This window comes from Diachasma alloeum, unplaced genomic scaffold, assembly GCF_001412515.2.
Source record: "Diachasma alloeum isolate Michigan unplaced genomic scaffold, Dall2.0 Dall_scaffold_00344, whole genome shotgun sequence".
NCBI lineage: Eukaryota > Metazoa > Arthropoda > Insecta > Hymenoptera > Braconidae > Diachasma > Diachasma alloeum.
In genome coordinates, this window is record NW_021680483.1 from 339,789 (window position 1) to 365,394 (window position 25,606).

The 25,606-nt window shown below is 42.0% G+C and overlaps 1 protein-coding gene across 1 annotated transcript in view; it reads right to left on the reverse strand.

The window, feature by feature from the left end:
• The window catches only part of LOC107040835 (uncharacterized aarF domain-containing protein kinase 1), a 132,579-nt gene extending 107,310 nt beyond the window's left edge, over positions 1-25,269 (reverse strand). The window contains exon 1 of the mRNA XM_015261098.2: positions 24,545-25,269. Within this exon, the coding sequence (XP_015116584.1) occupies positions 24,545-25,255 (711 nt within the window). The 5' untranslated portion in view covers positions 25,256-25,269. The remainder of the gene's footprint in view (positions 1-24,544) is intronic.
• Between the last annotated feature and the right edge of the window lie 337 nt (positions 25,270-25,606).

Sequence of the window (25,606 nt, forward strand, 5' to 3'; positions counted from 1 at the left end):
ACCCACACTGCAGAGAGATATCAGTGGAATGTCACGAAGAAGCATTCCTATACTTGCCAAATGTCAGTCTCGTCTGACAATACTCCAATTCACCTTAATGACAATGACATCATAAACCAAAATCTAACATAGTCTATAAAAAAAGTGGCAAAAGAATTTGGTATGTTTAAAAAGGCCTCCTCAACTAGATTTATCGCGAAAAAACCCTGGGACGACATCGAATGTGCTCGAGCTAGGAAAGTAGTGCGAAAATGTCTGAAAATTTGCAAAAAATCGAACTTTACCAGAATTGCGGAAATGGACGAGTCCGAGCTCGCAAAAAACGAATACGTTGATATAATAACGTCAAAAAAAGAAAAATACCACGAAGATATCACCCGGTCCATTCGATCCAGCCGGGACATGAAGCTCTTCCGGGCTACAATAGACAGACTCAGACCTAGACCTATCCAGTCGAAGAATAAGTTACCTGAGTCGAAGAATAAGTTACCTGAATTTCAAAATATATTTGTTTTATCCGCTCTGTACCAAATTCATCTGAGCCAACCGGGTCGAAAGGTATTCGCTCTTTTCATTGATTTCCAAAGAGCTTTCGATTCCGTTTCCCATGAACTACTATGGACCAAGCTCGATGAACTTGGGATGAGCACTAAAATTATCAATATATGTAGTATTAATTATTGAATTAATAAGAAATTATGACTTATTAATATATGTAGAAGTTTGTTTCCAATAATATGTGCCACTTTCGTGTCCTCATATTATCCGAATCAACAGAGGAATTTCATGATATTATTTTGGGGCATAACATCCCTCCCCGCAAGGGAAGAAAATTGTTACCCTTAGAAATTTTCTCTTTTAACCCTAACTCATCCATATAATACATGATCAACTTTTTATATTAGCATTTTTACAATTTTATTCAATATATTTTTTTCTATGGTATCCCGAAGTTCACTGCTTCCCTCCCGGGCGCTGACCATGGATTCCGACACCAGCAGTAAAGGTTCAGCCCTAAGATGATAGCTAGAATCACCATCACTCCGGTGAATATCGATGAAAGGTGTATGAGACATTCTCGATAGTCGAATTTCTCTTGTATTCTATCTAGATTGCTCTTCTCAGCTTCCAGTTGTACATGTAGCCCTTCCAGCTTCTTCATATTCCTTACAACGTTGGTCAGCTGAACGTCACTCAAGTTGAATTTCTTTTGCTCTCATTGAGTGACGGTGCCATCATCCAATGTCAAGTTCAATCTAGGGTGAACATGAGCACTGAACATTACTTCATGTGGTTTCCGACCTCTTGTAGTGAAGTCGGAAGCAACTATCTCACAGAAGTCCTTGACTCGCAGGGTTCCTGAGTCCTCCAAAGTATCCCGTAGTTCCTTATCACCATAGGTGATGACTACTTCCTAAGGTTCTGGAGTTACATAGAACCATGCATTGTCCTTCCTCATTTTTATTAGGATGAGTCCTTGAAGCCGAAGGTGTTTCACGACGCAAGTGTCTGGCATCTGCTAAGGACTCATATACATCTGCACCTCACATGGACTTGTATCTTTCACCTTTTGCACAGGAAAAGATTCGGTGCATAAGTATTGTCCCTGAATTCGCTTGCAGCGTTTGAATTGTTCCTGGGTCATTGGCACGTATTGCTGCGTCGCTCCGTGTATCATCATCAGTTCGTTTTTCGCCTCCAAGTATGAGTAATACCTGTTCGATGTCCGCACAGGAATTCCATGCGTCAGCAAGACGTCGAGTGCTTGAAAGTTAACCTGTGGTATTTCTACCAGGGTAATAATTTTTAAACCAAAGGTATATACGTAGACAGTGAAAACCTCATGCAGTTGATATATTCCGCCTATTTCGAGCTCAAAGGGGAAACTTAAACCCTTTGGTAATTTCGCAGTGTTGAGGAGGGTGACTAAGCCTTTCTCTGTGAACACCCCTGTATCCAATACCAACCCTTTGGAGTCAATCAGTAATCTTTTGATTTTTGCAGCATCCCTGTTTACTCCAGTGTAGATGGCTTCTAGTATCATGAGATGTTCATCTATGTTTATTTTATTCATTATCTCTGCGTTTTCCCGATTTACCTCGCTCACAGTCTCTTTCATGGATTGCATCAAAATCCCTTCATTCTTCTTAATCATCTCCTCAGTATGCCCCAGCTGGTAGAGGATTGAATTTATTATTTCCAGCTGTTTTGCTGAACTTCTAAAAGTCCCTTTGACACCATCCTCTAGGCGTTGGAGTTTCTCGTTGATCACCTGCGCATCCTGGGCATCCATGGTACCAAACAATGATTTGGCGACAGTCCCTGGGTCATCTGTCAGCCCTCTCCGTTTCGTGGTTAATTTGGTAGAACTCAACATCTCAAGGATTACGTCCTTTGTCTCCGCAAAGACCTCAATCCATTGTTCCACAATGAGATTGAAATCATCTCCACTTTTCCCAGCCCTACGCGCGAGCTCCTTAGCAAGATAAAGGTGCCCGTTAACCTGATCGGCCCTTGAATACCAGGGTGAAACATCCGTAGACGCAACTATGCTCCATATCTGGTTAGTCAAATGCAACCTCCCGATCGTTTCAAAATGAATTCCAAGAGTATGAATGAATGAATTCTTCAATCTCATGCCCCTCCCCCCGTACTTTAACTACCATGCTTCCTAGCATGAGCACCATCAAGAGAGTTGCCAAACCCATTCATTTTCGTGGTTTTGTAAAATCAAAGGTGGTTGAACCGAAGGCGTTCGTTGACTCCGAGTGATTTTGACATGAGGGCAGCCATGTTTGGCGACGTTGCACCCTTTGATATAAAAGTGCTCGTCGCCCTCACCCGGTTACAGTTCCCTCCAAAGTTTTAAGTGAAGAGGTTATAACAAACCAAATCATTAAGATGAATCCAAGGAAGTGCTTCGAGTGTGGAATGGTTGGACATGTCTCTAGTAACTGTCCCTTCACCGCCTGTGCAACGTCCTCCAACTGCGGTATCTGCAAGAGATCTCGTCAAGCAAGATTTCGCCCGTCATCAACCGCTCTTGGAGCTGCTAGAGGATGCTTTAAGTGCGAGCAATTTGGCCATCTGGCTTGTGACTGCCCACTGCGTACCAGCATCCGTACTGATCGACTAAGATCTGCGCCTCGAAGTGTGTGGGATCGGCTCGGCCCTCTCGTTTCTCATTCGAAACGAAACGTCTGTGGATGCATTCATATTTGAATACCTGGTAAGCCCGAACACCTCTTCCATTCTTCTGCTACCCTGCTTCTTCTTGACAGTAAAAGTTTCTATTCCTCCTAATTTTCTCCTATTTTTTGGTTCTTTTAGTGCACCAAGTACCCCTACAATCCCGGATATGTGAATCTGGAGTTTAAGTGGAAACTCAAGCAATGGAGAATGCGTAACAGAAGAGACCTTAACGCCCTCTGGGATCTTCCAGTACACTCCGACATTGAGACCGGTGTTCCCGGTAGCTTAGTCGGTAAGAGTGCCCGGCGCGTATCTGGGAGACCCGGNTTTTTTTTTTTTTTTTTTTTTTTTTTTTCAGACGGGCGTAGCGAACGTCTTCAATCTCCATGGTCTCTTCAATGAAGCTCCAGTGCCTCAACCCTGCCATGTGCCCCAATTTCTGGACAACAGTGAGACGAAGTGTTCCCACTGCAAATTCTATCGTTGGGATTACCCAGGCTTCTTTTTCCTGGGATGGAATTGGCACGTGCGACGCTCCGATAACTTTTACGGTGTTGTAACTGAACCTTATAACTAATGGTTTAATTGAATAAACGCATTGTAAGGTCAATCCCATTCCCCCCATGAAAAGTTCCTTATCCTTTAGATAAGAAAGTTTCAGGTCTACGAAGGGTTGAGTTTTCTGAGGCAGGGGTCCATATAGTCATGCTTCTATGAAGTGCCGAAGTCGCTTCCTGGTGAGCTGCACACAATCTCTCTCGAATTTCCTGAGCAAAGTCATCGTAGCAATATGTCAAACGGGGCGGCTGCTTGACGGCCGTTGGTAATTCAGCGCGTCTCCCAAAAATCAGCTCAAAAGGCGTTATTTTTGTAGTCGTGTGGGGAGTGGTGTTATACGCAAACATTGCCTATGGTAGCCACGTATCCCAATCCGTCTGATCCTCTTGGATAAAGCCTCTCAGGTACTCCGCTAGAGTGCGATGCAAACTTTCAACGATGCCATTAGTTTGCGGATGGTAAGCCGTTGTCTGAATCGTCTTAATTCTGAGAAGTTTGCAGATATTCTTAAATATTTCCCTCACGAAATTCGGTCCTTGATCCCTGATCAATTTCTGCAGTGTACCATATTCGCAAATTATTTTTTCTGTGAACGCACGTCCGATTGTATTAGCCTCTTGATCTGGAATGGGTATAGCCTTGCTGAATTTTGTAAGAGCATCTTGAGACGTCAAGGTGTACCTATCCCCAGCATTCGTGACAGGCAATGGACCAACTATGTCCATGGCACATTGTTCAAAAGCTGTTTCAGGGCTCTCTCCAACTACCATGGAAACCTTTGTGGCTTTTTCCAGCTTGTTGAGTGGACACTCCTCACAGCTTGCCACGCATTTCTCCACGTCAGATTTCACTCCCCTCCAATAATATTTCTGCTTCAGTTTGGCATGCATTCGTTTTACACCAAGATGAGCAGCAATCGGCATGTCGTGGTATTCCCGTAGTATTCCGAGAATTTCATCGTCAGCAGGTGTAATGACCCCGCCGTCAGAGTCCGAGTGCACCACTCTCTCCATCTCTGTCTTTCCCTGTACTCGACGTACGACGTTGATTCGACTCCACGCGTCAGCGTTGGTATTTAATTTACCAGGCTTATGAACCACCTCATACTCATACTCCTCTAGTTTGATTCGCCAATGTACAAGCCTTGATCCTGGGTCCTTGAGGTTAAATATCCATCTTAAGGGCCTGTGATCGGTAACTACAGTGAACTTCCGTCCATATAAATAGGGTCGAAAGTGATTAACCCCCCAAACAATGGCCAGTAGCTCTTTCTGTATGGTACTGTAGTTCTGCTCTGCCTTGTTGAGGGTTCTGCTAGTATAGGGAATCGGTAAATCCTTGCCCATTTCCCCCTGCGACAGCACAGCTCCTATAGCTTTGTTTGACGCATCCGTAGTCAGCAAGAATGGCTTTTCAAAATTTGGACACCGGAGTATAGCCGCTGTAGTCAGAGCCTCCTTCAGAGTCTCGAATGCGCTCTGCTTTCTCTCTCTCTCTCTCTCTCTCTCTCTCTCTCTCTCTCTCTCTCCAGGTCCAGGGTACACACTTTTTCAGCAACTCGGACAAGGGTTTAGCAATTTTTGAAAAATCCTTGATGAATTTCCGATAGTAACCCGCTAGACCCAAGAAAGACATTAGTTCCTTCTGATCTTGGGGTACTGGAAAATTTGATACTGCCTCTATTTTACCAGGATCTGCCTTGATTCCATCCTTGGTGATGTATCCCAAATACACAACTTCCTTTCTCAAGAAATTGTAGTTATCAGGTTGAAGTCTCAGGTTTGCATTCTTCAGGCGCTGCAGAACTTCTCTCAGCCTCTTGTTATGCTCCCGCAAGTCTGGTCCAAAAACCACGATGTCATCGAGATAGATGAAACATCGAATTCCCTGAACTCCAGCCAAGACGGAATTCATTAGCCTCTGGAACGTTGCAGGCCCGCCCTTGACTCCAAAAGGCAATCTATTGAATTCGTAGTGCCCATAACGTGTAGAAAAAACTGTTTTGCACTTATCTTCTTCTATCACAGGAATTTGATGAAAACCTGAGGCCAAATACAGAGTTGAGAAATATTTAGCATTACCCAAACGATCCAATATATCAGAAATGTTGGGTGATGGGAATGAATCACCAATCGTGACCTCGTTCAAACGTCGAAAATCCACCACCACGCGACATTTCACCTTTCCCGATGCGTCCGTCTTTTTGGGAACAACGAGCAAAGGTGCATTCCACTGACTTTTGCTTGGTCGCACGACTCCATTGTGTAGCATCTCTTCGATCTGATGGTCAACTTCCCCCATCTATGACTCTGGTGAACGATCAGCCCTAATGTTGATTGGCGCATTACCTCATTCCAGTGGAATCTCATACTCTAGGTGATCAGTAACTCCCGGAGGATCTCCTGGTAGCTGCACGATTGAGTTGAATTCTCCCAAAATCTCCAGAAGCGAGTATCTCTCCTCCTCGTTCAGATGATCAATTCTCAGATTTTCGTGCAATAATTTAATTCGATCCTTCCCCTTGCATTTCTCTACACTCTTCAGCATCATGGTTATTTCCTCTGATGGTAATCGCTCCAGTTCTACCGTCGGCAAGTCGATGAAAACGTAATTTTCATTTGTATTTATTACGCAAACGAGCGCTCCACCGTCTACTGCTTTTGTCAGACATTCCGCCATCAAAACGCCCTCTGTCAACTGTTTCTTTTGGACGATTCCAATTTTTTCAGTGCTCGATTCCCCGATGCGATTTTAACTCCCTGAGCCAGCTCATCTATCCTCACAAGAGACGCCTTTGCTCCAGAATTAGCCAAGAACATTGTAGGCTCCTTCAATTCTCCTGCAGTGAGTAGAATCTGCGTTTTTATCTCCGCACATTTCGCTGGTTTGATCATTATTCCTTTGATCTTATTGGAGGAATATTTTCTCCCCTCCGAAGATTTCACCATCATAACTTGATAGGCTTCCACTAGCAATGCTTTAACCGCCTCTGCTTTGTCACCTTTCTTCTTTGTATTGTTGTTATTATTGCTGCCAGTTAAATTATTTTGTTTAAAATTTGAAGTACGATTCTTACAATCAGTCAATTCCACCGGAATTTTTTGCGAAGTCGGTATCCCCAATCGTTTCTTTAATTTACCGTAATCCGTAGCCTCATGACCTACATACCTGCAGTATTTACAAGCGGTCTCGAAAGTATTGACGCTGCGTTTTTCTGACGCAACTGGCAATGTTGACTTATGTTGCCCTCCATTGCGACATTCTTTCGAATGATATCCCGCTTGCCCGCAAGTAAAACAATTCCCAGTAGATGGTCTACCCAAAGAAGTTCTTTTCCCCCCAGTGGAGTTTCGGTGTGTCACTGTATTACCTCCGTCTTTCCCCTTGTGAGTGCCAGAGATAGTCTTCTCTAGTTCTATGGCTCCCACACAAATGACGTGGAGAGTTCTAAAGTTATGTGCTCGTACCAAAATCTGCAACTGCCCACGTAATCCCTGCTCGAACATAAGTTTAGCTAGGGTCATCATGAGTGTTTTAGAGGCTAATTTTTCTCCCTCGGTGAATTCACTGTGCAGACTGAGTAAGCCATTCAAAAAGTCTAGAGTAACTTCCTCTGTGCGAGCGACATATTTAGTGACATTTTCATTTTCTTTTTGTTGTAACTTACTAAATTCTGCTTGGAGTCCCACGAGACTTTTCGTTTTCCCAAAAAGTGATTCCAATTCAGTCTTCAGCTGTTCAAATGACGTAACCGTTCTATACTTCAACTCCTTCATGGCGGCGCTTTCATGTTTACTCTCTAGAATCCCCTCTCGGAGTAGATCTTCAATTTCTGGATATATTAATTTCTTAGCGCTTTCCACTGATTTGAAAAAAGAATCCAATTTATCTGGATTTTCTCCAGCAAAATTATGCACCATCTGGAGTGCATCCTTCAAATGAAGATGTGCCCTCATGATTTCTCGGTTATTCTGCATATTTTGTTCTGCCCAAGCCCCCGCCAGAAGGTCTCTGACGTCATTTCTTTCTTTGGTAATGTGTATGTATAGGAGCTCGCACAAATTCCATGAATTTTCTTGTCTCAATAAATTAGAATAATATTAAAAAATTCAAAAAAACATTCGAGCTGGACCGGACTCAATTGCGACCTACGATCACGAGGAAAAAAGAACTAAAAATAGAATGAATCTTGAAGATTACTATGAAATTGCGCGCAGTCAACAACTAACTGCTGAATTTTTACGGGAATTTAGTATCTTGTTACCCCGTAGCCATTGCTCTGGCTGCGGCGGAGCAATGTACACGGATTATAATTCGAATATGTTCAGGTGTCAAAGAACACATGAAAGCATTAATTCCAACAGAAAAAGAATAGAAATTAAATGCAATACCAAGATTAGTATATTCAAGGGATCGTTCGTCGCGGGATCGAAACTGTCAGTTCGAACTATATTTAAATTCATATTTACTTATTTACATAACGACTATCCGACTCTGGAGTATATCTTGGGTGAGACGAAATTATCGATTAGAACTGTGAGAATATGGGTGAATAAAAGTAATAGAATTCTCACTCAGTGGGCTGAGGATTGCGCTCGGGCTAAGATGGGTGGTGGGGGTCTACCTATAGAGGCTGACGAATTGACTTACGGGGGACGAAAAAGAAAGAAAGGCAGAATACCACGCACGAAGCAATGGATTTTGGGGATACGGAAGCGGGTTTCAGGACGATTAGTTGTCGTTCGGGTGCCTGACCGTAGTGCAAAAAGTCTAACTTCTCTTGTGCAAAAATATGTGAGACGAGGAACTATAATCTATACAGAGTGTTGGCCGTCATACGTTGGGTTGAGCGCCGGATTCAATCACCTGATGGTCAATCACAGCGTGGGACACGTTGACCAAGTCAATGGAGCACATATACAACGAGTGGAGAGAGTCTGGAGGGAATACCGACGTCTTTTTCCAAAATACGGCATTAGGATGTCGAACATAGAAGATAAACTTGGTAACTTTATTTTCACGTATTCTACGCCTAGGCCGGAACGAGTTACTACGTTTCTCAGGATTCTAGGTTCCTACAGGTGCTCACAAATGGTCAATAATGTAATAACCGCTGATGATTGATTTATTTACTCTGACTCTCGATTGTTCATTTTGTTTCGCACTGGGATTGGTGGTTGGGAGTCCATTATTGGTTAGAATAATTTCCTTGAGCTGTTCCAACAATTTCATCAGTCATCCAATTTATTTTTAATTATTTTTCATAATTCATTGGAATCTAATATTTCAAAATATGTCTCTTGAAGGTGAGACGGGGGTAATAATGGAACCAACTCATCAATCCATTTGCTCTTGGACGTTTATGGTCGATGATAGGCTCTTCTTTGGGGTCTCTCGTCACCGCGTCCTTGTCGTGACCCTGGGTGAAGCTAAGAGTGAAGAAAAGTTGAGAATTTAGTGGTTCAAGGTCGATTTCTGGAAGAAAATTGTTGGGTATTTGGGGTGAAACCTCTCTTCCACGTGTTTTGGCTTATTGCCGGTGTTTAGTGCCACTGAGATACACTAAACTTCAAAAAAAAACAAAAAACCTAATTCAAGAAAAATTGTGGAATCACGAGCCTACTGTAGTTCCACATTACCCTTTCTTTTTCGGCCTCGTCTCGACGAAGCCGCTCAGATTCAAGAAGTCGTTTCAATTTCTCCTCTAATCTTGTTCCTCATCTCGAGATTTGAAACTTGTTCGTGCAAACTAATAATCTGACCTCTGAGATGATCGAGACGTCGAGGTGGTTGTTCCTCCCCCGATTGTTGCACTTCGGGTTACACTGTCGTGTGACGGTCGCCCCCAGAAGTTTGATTTGGAATAAAACTCCCTGCTCCGAGTGCTCCTGCGCGAAAGAAGACGTTGCTTGGCGTAGAAAATTGCTGTTCAGGTGTACCATCATTTTTCCCCGTTTCCTCACCCCCTTCTTAAATCACTTCGATGTCATCGAAGGGATTTCCAGGTACATTTTGTACAGAATCCAAAGGGCGAGAACATTGATTTTCACGCAAATTATTCAAAAGAGAGTTCAATACTCCCCCCCCCCTCCATTTCTCTGCGTGCTATTTGCTAGACAAGCCCCAGGTAACTCGTCCGGTAAGTCGTCCCCATCCGTTTGGTGAACGTCAACCCGTACCTGTTGCTGATTAACAGCGGCTAACATACTTTGATGTAGTGATTGGGTATATCTCCGTTGCACGTTAAAGATTCTGTTGATATTCCCATCAGAATAGATCATCATTGAATAGATTTCTTCTTACTCCCGGTGCCGAAATGGAGTACGACTCGAAATCAGATTCCTCTCGTCGACTACCATTTGCTCCAGTAGTTGACATCGTTGATTATTTATCTCTTGGCCAAAAATAAAATAATCTTACTTGAGTAGCTACCTATCTCAATACTAGCTCTTCCTGTCAGGGTAGTTTACTGCTGTACTAGCCCTTTTGATACGGTGAAATACTAGGGTAGGTTTCCGCTGATTTGCCACAATGGTAATCTTCTCGCTCCCTCGATGAAAGGATTGTTGCACGTGCTGGCCAGTCTACACACAGGTTGTTCAATTCCCAGATATTATCTCGTTCTCTATCGCCGTGTGATTAGACAGTGATTGATCAGGCCTCCGTTTTCCCAAAAGATACGCTGCCACCAAAAATGTAATGGACCCGAGCGGTTGGGTTTGATTAAGGGATACATCACACGCGCATAAATAATAGAAATAAGTATCTTTATTGGAAATTGATTTTAAACGATTAATTTACCATTTCATTATGATGGCTTCCGGATGGATGCCGCGTCTAGATTCAGGTTTTTGCCGACGTTTCGCAAATATTTCAGTCTGCATCATCAGGGCTAGGTTGCTCCGATACTGAAGCTCCCTGTTGTAAGGAAGTCCTTATATACCCCCTGGCCAGGGGGTAGGTAGAGTGGTGGGGAGTATCCCAGCCAATCAAGATGTTTTTAATTGATCAGCTGGTCAATTAAAAAACTGGGAGGACGGTGTGCCAAATTGGATTGGTTTAGTATCCTCGATCCTTATTGAGATTGTTTGGATGTTTTGGATCTCGAGACCTTCGCGATGTTTTCTGACGAAATACCCTTGTGAGCTGACAAGCATTTCTGTCTTGTCATATTGGATAGAGTGTCCAGTGTCCATCCAATGTTCAGCCAATGCAGATTGCGAGATATGGCCATTTTTTGCACACCGTTGATGTTCTTTGATCCGTGTACTGATCCTCCTCCCGGTTTCACCAATGTACACTTTTCCACAAGAGCAAGGGATTTTGTACCCCCCTGGGAGACTAAGTGGTGGTTTCCGATCTTTAGTACTGGGGAGCAATTGTCCAATTTTCGTTGGTGGTTTGAAAATTGTCCTGATGTCATGCTTCTGTAGTACCTTGCTAATGCGATCGGTCATACCTTGAAGATACGGGAGGACAGCCGTTTTCTGATGTTCTACTTTATCAGCAGGTTCACTCTCAGCTGAGTTCTTGTTTTTCAGCCTGTGCAAAACACGGTGGACTTGTTTGCTCTGGTATTCATTGTTATTCAATGCTTTATCCAGGTGTTGAATTTCGGCTTCCAGCTATTCAGGCTGGAAAATAGTGAGAGCTCGGTATATAACAAAGCTTATTACCGAGTTCTTTTGAGAAGGGTGATGGTGTGAGAAGGCGTGGAGGTATCTGTCTGTATGTGTAGGCTTTCAGTAGACTCGGTGACCAAGACTTCCGTGCTCATTACGATGCACTAGGACATGTAGGAAGGGAAGAGACTTCTGTTCTTCAATCTCCATAGTGAATTTTATGCTCGGATGTTGTGAGTTGATAAAATTCAAGAACTGAGGTAGCGTGTCTGCTCCATGTTTCCAAAGGACGAAAGTGTGGTCGACATACCTGAACCAAATAGAGGGTTTAAGAGGAGCTGATTTAACAACTTTGTTTTTGAAATCTTCCATAAAAATGTTTGCTATGATGGGAGAAATGGGTGAACCCATTGCTGCTCCGAATGTTTGTTCATAGAACTCCCCTTGAAATTGGAAATAAGTCAGGCAGTGTTCAACCAGAGGGAGGATTTTGGGTGGGATTTTTTGATAGTGTTAAGAGTGTCGGGAATGGGTACATTCGTGAAAAGGGACTCCACATCAAAACTAACCAAAAGATTGTCCATGTGGGAACTTTTCTGATCCACGAGTGCTTGGAATGGTTTGGTCAGATAGCGAGCTAATTGGTACGTGGGGCCACCAATGTTGCTCACTATTGGACGAAGGGGGATAGTCTCTTTGTGAATTTTTGGGAGACCATAAAGTCTGGGAGAGAAGGATTCTCGGGGACTAAGGATTTTTTGGGTTTCGGGAGAGAGATCAGCTTCCTTCAGAAGTTTGACCGTCTTTCTCTCCATGCCTGAGGTTGGATCCTTGTGGAGCTTTTTATATATATGTTCGAATTGCTCAACATGGCTTTAATTTTATCAGAATAAGCTTCCTTGTCCATGACCACAGTGGCATTGCCTTTGTCTGCTGGAAGGATGCCAATATTGTCATTCTTCTTAAGACTGAGTAAAGCTGAGCGTTTCTCCCTAAGAATATTTTATTTGGGAGGTTTCGCTTTATGGAGAATGTTGGACAGCTTTCTTCTGATCTCATTGCCAGTCTCCCAAGGCAGGTGGAAGATGGCCGTTTCCGTCTGGCTGATGATCTCTTCGGTGGGAATTTTGTTCGGGACAACAGCGAAATTATGTCCTTTCGCCAAAATGGATACCTGGGCCTCTGTTAATGGGAACCTGCTGAGATTCTTGTCTGTATGTGTCAAGACTTTCTGATTCGGAGGAGGGACCAGTTTCTCAAACTTCGCCTTCTGCTTTTTTGTTCTCAACTCGGCGGAATGGATAGCTTGTTCATATGTAATATGATCAAGCGTGCTCCATAACTCCGGTTCTAGAGAACTTGAAAGAATCAGGGGAAGTTTGAGAATCTGTTGGAAAGTCTGAGCTAGGATGTTCTTGGTTGCACAGATTCTTTCCCGGAGCAATCTTAGTGAGACTTGTCGGAGAATTGACTTCGCCTGCTGAGATGGAAAAGGGTTTTCCAATTGAAAGCATTTCGGTACCACTTGATGGTCACGGCACCTTTTTAAAAATGCTAGAGAGCACAGATGGATGTGCAAAGACTTCCTAAGCTTACTGAACAAGTTTACAGAGCCAAGGATAGCCCTTCCGTGGAGGCGTTTAATTTGAGTTTTGAGGCTTTCGCGGCCAATATTATTATTCATTATGATGGCTTCCGGATGGATACCGTGTCTAGATTCAGCTTTTTGCCGACGTTTCACAAACATTTCAGGCTGCATCATCAAGGCTAGGTTGCTCCGATACTGAAGCTCCCCGTTGTAAGGAATTCCTTATATACCCCCTGACCCCTGGAGGGGATAAATAGAGTGGTGGGGGGTATCCCAGCCAATGAAGATATTTTTAATTGATCAGCTGATCAATTAAAAACATCTTGATTGGCTGGGATACCCCCCACCACTCTACCTACCCCCAGCCAATCAAGATGTTTTTAATTGATCACCTGGTCAATTAAAAAGATCTTGATTGGCTGAGATACCCCCCACCACTCTACCTACCCCCTCCAGGGGTCAGGGGGTATATAAGGAATTCCTTACAAGGGGGAGCTTCAGTATCGGAGCAACCTAGCCCTGATGATGCAGACTGAAATGTTTGCGAAACGTCGGCAAAAAGCTGAATCGAGACGCGGCATCCATCCGGAAGCCATCATAGTGAATAATAATATTGGCCGCGAAAGCCTCAAAACTCAATTTACCATTTATTAAATAAATAAGAACTCGGTCTGATACTGAAGGTATCAGGCGAGTAGAAATTAAAAGTAGGTAATTAAAGTGTCGTCGTATTACTGGCCATGAGGCAACGAATCCACGAGTTTTTATATTCCATCGTGTATTCGATTGCATCGGGTCATTGTCTTCGTCGCACACCTGCGAGGCATCGGGTGACGTCTCCCGGCGCGCGCGAAGGCCAGTCGTGGGGCGCGAAATGCTGACGCTGCACCCCAGTTATCTACATTTGTCGAATATATCTGGTTAAAAAACACGAATATTCGACGTTATTTTATATTTCTTCATTCCCTGTTTTGTTTCGAATAATGTGTGCCACTTTCGTTTCCTCACATTATCCGGATCAACAGAGGAATTTCATGACATTATTTTGGGGAATACTATTTACAATGTATTCGTGAAGTATTTTGAGAGTTTTTGGATTTGTTGTTTTCAATAAAGGGGAGATTGAATTTGTTACAGAAATTTTACATTGGCTTGTTTTGGTATCTAGTCTTGTAGATTCGAGGCTCTGGAGTGAGCTCAGAGAATCCGAGAGGATGAGGAAATTATGATCTTTATGTTGAATAGCTAAATTGAAACCCATACTGAGGGCCACACATTCAGACGTGTAGATACAGCTAACATGGTGAAGCTGGACAGCTCGGCTATGCCGCAGATTAGGGCAATAGCAAGCAGCTCCAACGTGACCAGTGCTCAGATCCTTACTTCCATCAGTGTAAACGCAGTATGCCTCTGGGTTCGCTTCGATTATATCTGCTTTTATAACATCATTTGGATTTTCTATCGATTGGGCTCTGAGGCCAATATCTCTATTAATTTTTATGGACAGTTTTTTGGGACATCGTAATCATTTTTGAAAACATCGAAGTGGTTGTTTCTATACATGATTTCCTTTTCACTCCGAATTTCTTTGATATTTTTAGTTATAATTTTGTCACTCAGTCTGGACTTGATTTTTTTAATCGAAAACAGGAATTTGATAGTTCTTGTTATTAATGTCGATGAATTCGACATGGCCTTTGATACGAAAGATTTACAAAGAAAATCAGCTCTTTCTTTAATGTGTATAATCTTCGATTCTCCTATGATTACATTCGTGGGCGTGGAGCAGCGGTACCCTAACGCAAATCTAATTGCAGCGTTCTGGATACTGTCTAGTTTAGCATTAGTAGCTTCGTTGTTAGTATAATATATAAACAGGCCGTAGTCCATGACCGATCTTACAAAACTTTTATATAATATATTGAGTGTTTCAGGGCCGGTTCCCCACCATGTGCGTCTGAGATATTTAATAATGTTAAAGACATACTTCAGACACGGTGACTTCAAACACTTTTCCTGAATTTTGCCTATGTGATCTTTAAAATTGAGTTTATGGTCGAAATGAATACCCAAAAATCTAGCGGAGAAGCTAGATGTGATTTCATGAGTCCCTACTTTAATCCTCGTTCGGGCAGGGTCACAACCCTTCTTACTAAATCTGACTAGAACTGTTTTTTCAGGGGCCAAGTCCAAACCTAAATTTCTCAAGTTGGTTGCTATTGATTCTACAGAGAATTCTAGAGTTTGCCAGTTGCACTGTTTATCTGATGAACGAGTGAACAGCGTTATGTCGTCTGCAAACAGAGAAACTTTGACCCTCTCGTCTATATTCTGTGTAATTAACCTGTTATATAACATATAAATTAAAGGGGAGAGGATTCCTCCTTGAGGGACTCCTTTCCTAACAGTTCTTATTTCTTTCCCAAGAGATTCTGTATAAATATATCTTTCATAGGTGAGAAATTTTATATATATTCAATTATATTAGCGGGGCATTCAATTTTCATGAGGTCCTGAACCAATATATCACCGTTAATATTGTAAAATGCTCCCCGAACATCCAGAAAGGCGGCGATTATGTGTTGTCTATCTCTGAAACTATCCTCTACATTGAGGATTAAGTAGTTGAAATTGTCTCGACATGAAAGTCCTGAACGGAAGTCAGTCTGGTATTCCGGGAGCATTTTATTGTGTTCAACCCACCATTGAAGTCCGTTTTTTAGCATTGTTTCAAAGAGTTTGGCTATGCAAGAAGTTAGAGCTATCGGGCGAACACTGTCGCTTTTAGAATTAGGGGCAAAGCGGATGTATGAGTGCATCCATTCCATTGGAAAATTACCAGGAAAAAGCAATTCATTGAAGATATCGAGAAGGATAAGTTTCAGTTTGTCTGGAAGGAATTTAAGAAGATTGTCATCTATCCCATCCATACCTGGGGCGGATTTGTTTTTTCTCGACTTGAGGGCAGTGTTAAATTCTACATAATCAAATTGTTGGTCTAAAATTATTGAAGGGGGGGGGGAAGATTCAAATCGATTTCTGGGTCTGTTGAACAGCCATGTGGGGCAATTTTCTGGATTGAGTTATTTACAGATTGTGCGATTTTTTCATCAACTCTGACTCTAGAATTCCTCATGTTTATCTATGATTTTTTCAGTATTTTGCAAGTGTTTCATACATAAGTTGAATTTGTTCTGGCGGCAATTCCTGAGGCAAACTAAATGACATCAACTGCAACAGTTTTTTTATATGCTATAAGATCATTTAATTTTTGTGTAAAAATCCATTCTTCATAAGCTGCTTTCCTGAACCTTTTTGCTTTGTCGCAGTCTTTACCACCATCTAACTGGATTTTTATGGATTGTTACAGGGACTTTTTTCTCTTTAGGGTACATCTCGCTACATTGATTTTCAAATTTTCAATGAAGAATGAGTATTTATCAGTGGCGCTTAGGAGATCAACACTTGGATCCAGATATAGTTCGCAAGAGGTGTTTAACATGTTACCTAATTGTATCCAGTCTGTTCTAACTGAGTCCGATCCCCACGTCTCGTCCTGGACTACTACGGAGGTGATGTCAGCAATGTCAGGAGTGGTGAGGACGAGATCTATGTTGGATTTTTTTTATCTGTATGTGTCTAGGTGGGTGTAAGTGTCTGGGTTATGGAGAAAACGTTTTCGGCTTGGATACATTCGAGGAATTTCACTCTGTTGGGATTAGTTTTTTCGCAATTCCACGAGACGTAGTGAGCGTTGAAGTCTCCAACCAATAAACAATTTTCATGCTGACTGGCCGCGCCGACGATTCTCTCCCAGTAGTCCATATGAAGTGTTCCTTCCCCAGGATGGCGGTAGCAGAAGTACACGTTGAATTTTGGCTTTACGTTGGTTTTTTTGGAGCCATACATTTCAATTTTCGGGTTGCGTATGTTTACGTCATCCAGAAATTGTATCGTCAAGTTTTTTCGTAATATAATAGCCATTCCGCCTGTTTTGGTTGCTCTATCCATCCTGATTGTTTCGAATCCCGGGAAATTCTATTGCTTTCGATCCAGAGGATTCAGATGTGTTTCTGCGCGCCAAATAATATCTAAATCAACTGCGGCCGAGAGGAGATCCTCGTAGTTCACTTGAAGACCTCGAACATTGCAGAACAATATTTTCAGATTGTTTGTATTGTTTTTATGTTGATGATGAAATGCGTTATCCATTATAGGATTTATGTTGAAGAATCTGAATCAGCTTCGGGGTTCATGAATCGGTTTTTGAACTTTGTGATGAAGGGTTTCGTTGATGAGTCTTCCAGGTGGATATGTACTTCACTGAGGAACTTAAATATGGAGAGAGTGTCCTCAGGATATTCCATTTTGAAGGCGTTAGCGTCTTTTTCTACTTGCCAATCATCCGAATAAAGCCATCATAGTTCCAGTCGTAAATCTCTGGGTGATCTTCCATTTGAGTTTTAAGTCGTTGAGTGCTGTTACGGAGAAACTCTTCTGTGTATTGTTTCCCTTGCGGTTTTGGATTCTTCTCTTGGCTGTTGCTGCTCTTTTTTGATTTCTTTGCTTCTTTTATGGCAGATTTGGGTAAGGCAAAGCCATCGTATTCTGATTCTACTGTAGTCCTTCCTATTTCAGACAGAAGATTGTCATTAGCGGATTCCAGGTGGTTTCTTGGAGGGAGATTGGGTAGTTGTTTTGGAGCGTAGTCGGGGAGTTACAGGGTTTTTTGTTGGAGTGTTCAGGAGTTTTTGTTTGGAGGGATTTGCGTTGATGGGAAGGGAGGTGGGAGGGATAGGAAGTGTTGTTATCAGTTCTGTATCCATCGAGTTGACGTCGGAAGCAAATTCGTTGTTGGAGTAGGGGTGATGTCTCTTTGTTCTCTGGTGATCTCAGTTAGTGTTGACCTTGGTGTTGTTTCTTCGACTGCATTTTTTATTGAACGGTTTTTTGAGTAATGCCCGATTTTATTGCAACTAAAGCAGGCTGGATTATCATGGGCGATGTCAACAAAGTAGTTGAAATTCTGATAATTGAAACGCATGACTTTCGGAAGTTTCATCGCGTCGTCCTCTTCCATAAATACTGGTCGTTGATGGCTTTGAACGTGAGCGTAAGCAGTGTCTTTTATACCCGCATTCAGTTTTGTGATCGTTGTTGAAGGTTTTATCTTGAGTTCAGCGAGTTTCTTTTCTATCTCGGAATTAGGGAGGGAAGAACAGACGTCGGAGAACACAACACGTTTCTGCTTAGCAACCATCGGTCTGATATTCAGCACGTCATTGCCGATTTTCAGAATAGTGTCCTTGGCAATCAATTTCTCAACCCATTCTTCCGAAGATACAAACATAATGATTCATTTGGTCTTGGTCACTGTTTTTACGTTTAGTCGATCAATGAAGTTTCCCACGCAGTAGACATATTCATCTCGAGGAACTCCTGGTATTACATCAATGTAGATGTCATGACTTTTAGGTCGGGTTTCTTGGTTTAGAGCAGTAGTATATGAAGTCGTTGGCTGAATAAAAGCGCGTTCATTTACGTTAGCAGTCGTGAACATTTCGGAATTCAGTTCGGTGGTGCGGTTTAGGGTCGCATTGTTTCCAGCGGGAGCTGATACAGATGGGCTCATTTCTTTTTGTCTCGTACACAAAAAAACACAAAAAAGGAGAATAAAGGTCTCAGGATAAGCGATGTCTAGGTGACATGCATATGATGAGGAATTTAACACTCGTAACGTTCACTACTAATTCAGTAAATCAACGGCCGGTACTATTAGTAAATACGTCTTACTCCGACACCGGTCGGAGCAAGAATCTTACATTCTTTTAAAGATTTTTTTCTCACCACATGTTTTCGAACGGCTCTGGGGGGTGAACGGTATTAAATAGTAGTCATATATAGTCATATATTGTATTGTAACAAGATTGTCTCGTTACGGGTTGAAATCCCCTTAAATAGGAAAGAGAACTGTTAAACTTAGTAGAAGAGAGACAGGAAGTGACATCTAAAGACGGCTGAAGAAAGCCGCAACTAGATGAGAAGAGCCACAGACCAATGAAAGACCGAAGGCATAGCGGTTATGGGTGAAACCGCGACCCTGGAGGTCTGGAGGGCGCTGTTAGACTTTCGCCATTTCAGAACTCGCCCAGCTGTGTTTAGTGGGAAAGTGGCCCAATGTACAGGGCCCAATGGGCGACTCCAGTAGTTCCACCCTGGTCAGATCAGCCTCTCAGCGTCCCAGGCTCTGAGGAGTCCCAACTGATTCGCACTTGACTCGGAAAACTCTTCCGATTCTAAATACTCGGGAGGAGAATGAACACTGGAGGAGTCGAAAGACTCTCCAGAAGGGGCATGAATTTGATTCATTATGGGGATTATGCTATAAGGCATAATACACGGCTTGCAAAGGCTCGTGAGGATGTAATGGTAATACTCCTGGTGGACCTCGCCCACTCTACCGTGTCACACTGATACTAGCTGGGCAAGCCATTGTCCAGCCACAAAAGTCCTCTGAGTGAACGAGGTTGCCTCAAAGGCCGGTTTTCGTTGAAACTCCCGTGAAGGTTCGGCTGGCGCCCAACATACGAGTGATAGAGACGGCAATAAAGTAGTTTGGATTTTTCCTGAGTGAACAACCCGGGAAAATATCCTTACAATATATATATCGGGTCAGTCTATCAAGTGATTAATACATTGCTCTGTAAGTCAGTCGTCTGTAATACAGCGAACAGTAAAGACGTCTTATTACAACTATAAGTCCAGTCTATTATTCTCGTCATTCTCAGTCTTTTATTCTCGTGTACTATCCTGTAACAGTCTTCCATAATCGTCAATAAATAGGGGTGAAGCGGTCGGGAGTTTTTTTTTAGAGACATTTGTGCTCTACACTTTTGTTTACTATGTTTTAGATCAGATCTCGAGTACTTTTCGAGTTATTTCGAAAAAACTCTTTTTTAGCAGAATTTTCAGTTTTTTCGACGCCATCCCGGAGGGTGGGTACCCTAATTGAATTAAAATTTTGATCAGAGCTCGGCAATTGATTTTCATGCCAAAATGCAGCCTGGCAGCTGAAAACATATTTTTCTGACCTTCCTTGACTGGACTATATTGTTACTTTGCACGCGTTCACGGCCAATTTGTACGAAACATTCAGGCACACAGAAAAAAAATGTCGTTTATACTAATCCAAAAATTCAACATTTTTCCCCTTACCCTTCTTTTTTCTCCTTCAACCAATATCGACTTCTGAACTTTCATATCAACTTTTTTCTCACCACTCTAAGTGCTGACTCAATAATGCACAATTGTGAAAATATCGAATATCATAAAATGAATTATCAATTCATTGTTTTTGATTAATATTTTGAATAATCAATTATCGATACGCGTTTAGTATTGCAAATTTGCCCGCCAGCATTCAGTGAACACATTAAGCTAACGTTAGCGGGGACATGAAGCTAACGTTAACTTACACAATGAACAGAAATGAAAAATCACCCTTATTTCTGTTGAAAAACCTCACTTACAAAACGTTTTATTTCAATCGTTTCTAGGGAATATAAGTAACACTATCTTTCAAGAAAAAACATTTCTATCGAAAATTGGAAAAATATGAAAATGAAACGAATAACGAAAAATCATTGGAACCGAATTTTCATCATCACGAAAGCTAAATAAAACGAGTTAGAGATGATTAGCAATATGCAAACGGTTACTAAAGTTCTGAACTAGGCTGAAGTTGCATCCTATGTAAATTGTTTCAGAACAATTTATTGAATACCCAATGACAAAACTTATTAAATTACAATAATAAACTTTTGAATAGTGAGCTTTGAAATTATTCAATGATTTGGTGAATCATAACATGGCAATATATCGTATAACTGCGGAATATTAACTGCAATAATTACAACAATAATTTTAACAACATGAAAAACATTAAGGGCCAGTTTTTGGTTTAGCTAACCATGGTTAGACCGGTGTAAAAGTTGAATCCGGGTTGAAGGGGGAACCCTGGTGAAATTTCAGTTGATGAAAATAACTATCGAGCGACTTTAAATATATCATAGAGTAACAAAAAACTAAAAATAATTTCATGCGCTACCCATTTTACCTCGTAAATCAAGCGAAAACGTAGCCGGAGTTTTCGGTTTTTTAAGTATGAAAAAATTCTATAGAAAAATTCTATCATAACTGTTGGATCAATAAAAATTGTCGAAGAGCAATTGGCGAATTTGCTCTTCGACAATTTTTATTGATCCAACAGTTATGAAGAGCGTTGACAGATGATGCTGTTATTGTCAACGAATTGTTGGATTTTATGTGTTCTGCTTGATCCTTTCCATCACTAGGATCATGAACAATAAATTTAGCCCTGAAGATGGACACATATAGTGTCCGAAACGTAGTCATTTCGGGATGAAAAGATTTTTAAATTCTTCTTTTGCCTTTTCATTCTATTCAATTTATTAACTGGTTGCATGATCACTCAATGGCCGTAAAGTGGAGGTTTTTTAAAAGGAATATAAAAAGCAATCGAAATAATGTCAAATAATAAACCTATGGGCTAAATTGTTCTCCATGGTTGTCGTTACGAGTTCTTCAATAACTAACAGAAGATGAAGGGCACCGCTTCCCAGCAGCAGTAGAGATACTCACCATAAGTCGTTACGTTGACGACTTTTACGGCGGTGCAGAGGCAGAAGACGGTCTCAAGGAGGTCGCAACGCAACTATAAGGGCTTTGCCATACAGGAGGCTTCTCTCTACAGAAGTGAAGCAGCAATTGTCCAGAGGCCCTGCATGAGTTGGGCCTATCAACTGAAGAAGAAATTATTCAGTTCGAGGAGTCAGTCACCAAGGTACTTAGATTGTGTTGGAATCAATCCACTGACACATTCAGGTACAAACCAAAGGATTTCAATACGATGACAATCACCAAGAGAGTAGTCTCTTCTGAAATAGCCCAGATCTTTGATCCACTGGGATTTATCGCACCAGTTGTCGTCCAGGGAAATATTCTCCTACAAGATCATTGGAGATTGAAATTAAAATGGGATGATCCTCTCCCAGGCGAGTACGTTCAACGCTGAAAGACATTCCGAGAGAACCTGAATGACCTAGACAGAGTAACTGTACCTAGATGGATGAGAATTTCAACAGAGATACTCAACATCCAAATCCATGGATTTGCAGACGCTAGCTATGAGCGCAGTGGTGTATATTCCCACCAAAACCATCAACGATTCGACATCAACAGTGCTGGCATGCGCGAAGACGAAGGTAGCACTACTCGACCATCCCTGACCATCCCTCGTCTAGAGCTCACAGCGGCTCTTCTACTGACTTAGCTAGTGGTATCAACGAAGCAAATGCTCCAACTCGACCAGGTAGACACCTATCTCTGGTCTGACTCTTCAGTAAAACTAGCTTGGATCAGGAGCCAGGCATCAAGATGGAAGGACTTCGTCCACCACAGGATCGTCAAGATCCAGGAAACGCTCCCGAATGCTACCTGGAGAAATGTCAGTGGGAAGGAGAATCCAGCTGATTGTGCCTCTAGAGGCATATCACCGAGCAAGCTAGCAGATCATCAACTGTGGTGGTCAGGACCTGAATGGATCAATCAGGATCTTGAAAAATGGCCACAATCATCAATCGATGTTCCAGCTATGGACATCCCAGAGGTAGCCAGAGAAGCAAAACCAGCACCAGCACATCCAGTTGCAATTAAAATCAACGAAATTGCAGAGGTAATCAACAGGTATCAGACGATGGCTAAATTACTAGCCGTAACAGCTACGGTCAACAGATCTATCGACAGATTCAGGAGGCAGCCAACGCCTCCGGGACCTGTCTTGACAATAAGAGAACTCAACGACGCGAGGTTATTTTGGATAAAGATAACCCAACGTCAATACTTTGGGCCAGCTATTCGAGTACTTCAGAAAAACCACCAACTACCGAGAAACCAACTAGCCAAGCGGATACCAACACTAGACAACGAAAGGATCATGAGACTTGGGGGACGCCTCAAGAACTCGCAGCTAAATCCAGATGAAATTCACCCAATAATCTTGCCTCGCCAGTCACGCCTCACTACACTAGTCATCGAAGAAGCTCACCGCAAGACACTCCACGGAGGAACTCAACTCACCTTGGCCTACACACGTCAAAGGTACTAGATAATCGGTGGCAGAGGTTAGCGCGGCACCCGGAAGGGTCAGTCACTTCAGTTGTGTTTCAGTATCGTCACGATACCTTTGTTCAGTACATCACCTCTGTTGATTAAATTCAGTTTAAATTCAGTGACTCACCAAATTAACGTGCAAAGACAATCATCAGTGAAATTAGACTATCACCAGTAAAAATTACATATATTATCAAAGAGTGTACATAAATTTTTGACTAAAGTGGATCGATCCCACAAATAAAGTGTGATTTTAAATCCGGCTCATCAGTAATTTTCCCAACATCTCCGTCCACATTTTCATCCCACATCCACCCTAAACCTAGTCATTCACCAAACAATTGAGTTAGATAGAAGACACCGAAGAGAATATTTTGACAACAAAAAAATCGAAATTAGTCCACCAGGTTTGAAGATATTTGCGGAAAACGATTTAAAAACGAATTGATTTTTCTCCAAAACTATTAGATCGATCGAGTTCAAATTTTGCACAGAGTTAATCCTCATGAAGACCTATAATCTCTCAAAATGTCAGATTTTTTGGAATTACATTAGCCATTCAATTACTCAATTTTCTAAACATTGACCACCGGGAAGGGGACGGCGGACGTGGTCACATACAAACATGGTCGCCAAACTTCGTATTTTTATCTTTCAGACTATTGTACATCATTTCCAACCAAAATTAGAGAATGTAAAAATCGAAGGATTGCAATGCTTCCATTCGGAAGCCAAAATGAATAAACCGAAAAAAATCATCTTTTCTATGATCTAATTGAGATAATCGAAAAAAAACATAGTTTTATTGTGGAACGTAATGAATATTTTTTTAAAAAAGTTTGAATCGGATGAAAATTGTAGTGCGATTAGCATTTCAAACCCAAAAATGCGAAAAACATTTTCGACTCACGTGTGGTGTAAAATAAGTTTAGTACGAAATTTTTCTTAGTTTCTTGTGTACGCTCGATCGTTATTTTCATCAACCGAAGACTTTCAAATATCACCAGGATCCCCCTTTAAGATCTCTGATTGGTTGGGGTCAGTGGTGGGGAGGGGGGGGGAGGTAACTTGACTTTAACCATGAGTGAACCGTGGTTAAATTGAACCGAAAACTCACCCTAAATATTATATCAAGTCCCACTGCTATGGCGACAGTGAAGCACAACATTATTGGCTGAAGGGTTGAAGAATTCTAACGTTTACCATTTAAAAGTCTTATCAGAATTTAATAACTTTTGTGTTATTGAATTGCTAATTTTTCATTCTACATCCGCCTGCAATTTGTGAGCAAAGTGCTGAGGTCATCCTGTATCAATTTCAATTTGGGATGGGATTTTAAGTGCAGGATATCCAAATTGCCCGGCGGTCTGGCCTTGATTAGATTCCAACAAACCTTCTCAGCATTCTGCCCCTCATGATAAAAGTTTAGTTCTCTAGGGATGTTCTTCTTAGTTTCATCAACAAGCCAGTCGAATTTGAACTCCGGAAATACCCAGGAACAGATTTTCACCAATGCAGCCATGGTCTTAATATCAACGTAAGAGTTTGTCTTCACTGATCTATGCTGAACTTTGATGGCAACTGTTTCCCCGTCCTTGAGAACAGCTCGGTGAACCTGTGCAAGAGAGGCAGCCCCAAGGGGCTCAGGGTCGATCGAGGCAAAGATGTCATAAGGGTTTTGTTTGAAGTCTTCTTTCAGGACTATGAGGACGTCGTTGAAAGAGGATTGCGGGGCCTTACTATGGAGTATTTTCAATGTCTGGACGTACTCCTTAGGGAGGAGGTAGTCCAAGGCACCAACATGTTGGCCCACTTTGATATAGACACCTTTGTTAGCGCAGCAAAGTTCCAAGAGACGAGCTGCACCGAATGAATGGGCTGAGGATTTGAGTTTAAGATATTCTGGTGAGTCCTTTGGGAGAGAGCTGGAGTAGACGGTTTTCTGGTAATGCGAGCCAATAACGAAGACTGAGTATGCGGCTCGTGAGAGGCGGACGATACCGATGGAGCCAATGTCGTACTCGTTGCTGCGGAGGGAAGCAAAGGTGCCTATGGAGACTGCCCCCAGGGCTGTGAGCTTCAAGAGTCTGCGAGGCTGCCACATTTTTACATAGGGGTTGAGAGATAATGATGAAGATCTGAAAAAAAAAATTTTATAAGAAGATGAAGAATTGATATTGAAATGATGAAGCGATTAAGAATGAACCGGCGGTGAGTGAATACACATAGATGAAATGGAGAGGAATCTATAGGATCCTGCAGAAAACTAATCCTTAACAAAGAGGTGCCAGACACCCATTTTTGGATTTGATTTTCAGCACTATGCTTATTAACCATCTAACCATCAAAATGCAGTCAACCACTGCGGGGAAATGAGTATAATTAACGCACAAATTTTCATCGTGTTACTTATATTTAGTAACTCACTAATGTTGAATGAGTAATCACTTACTAA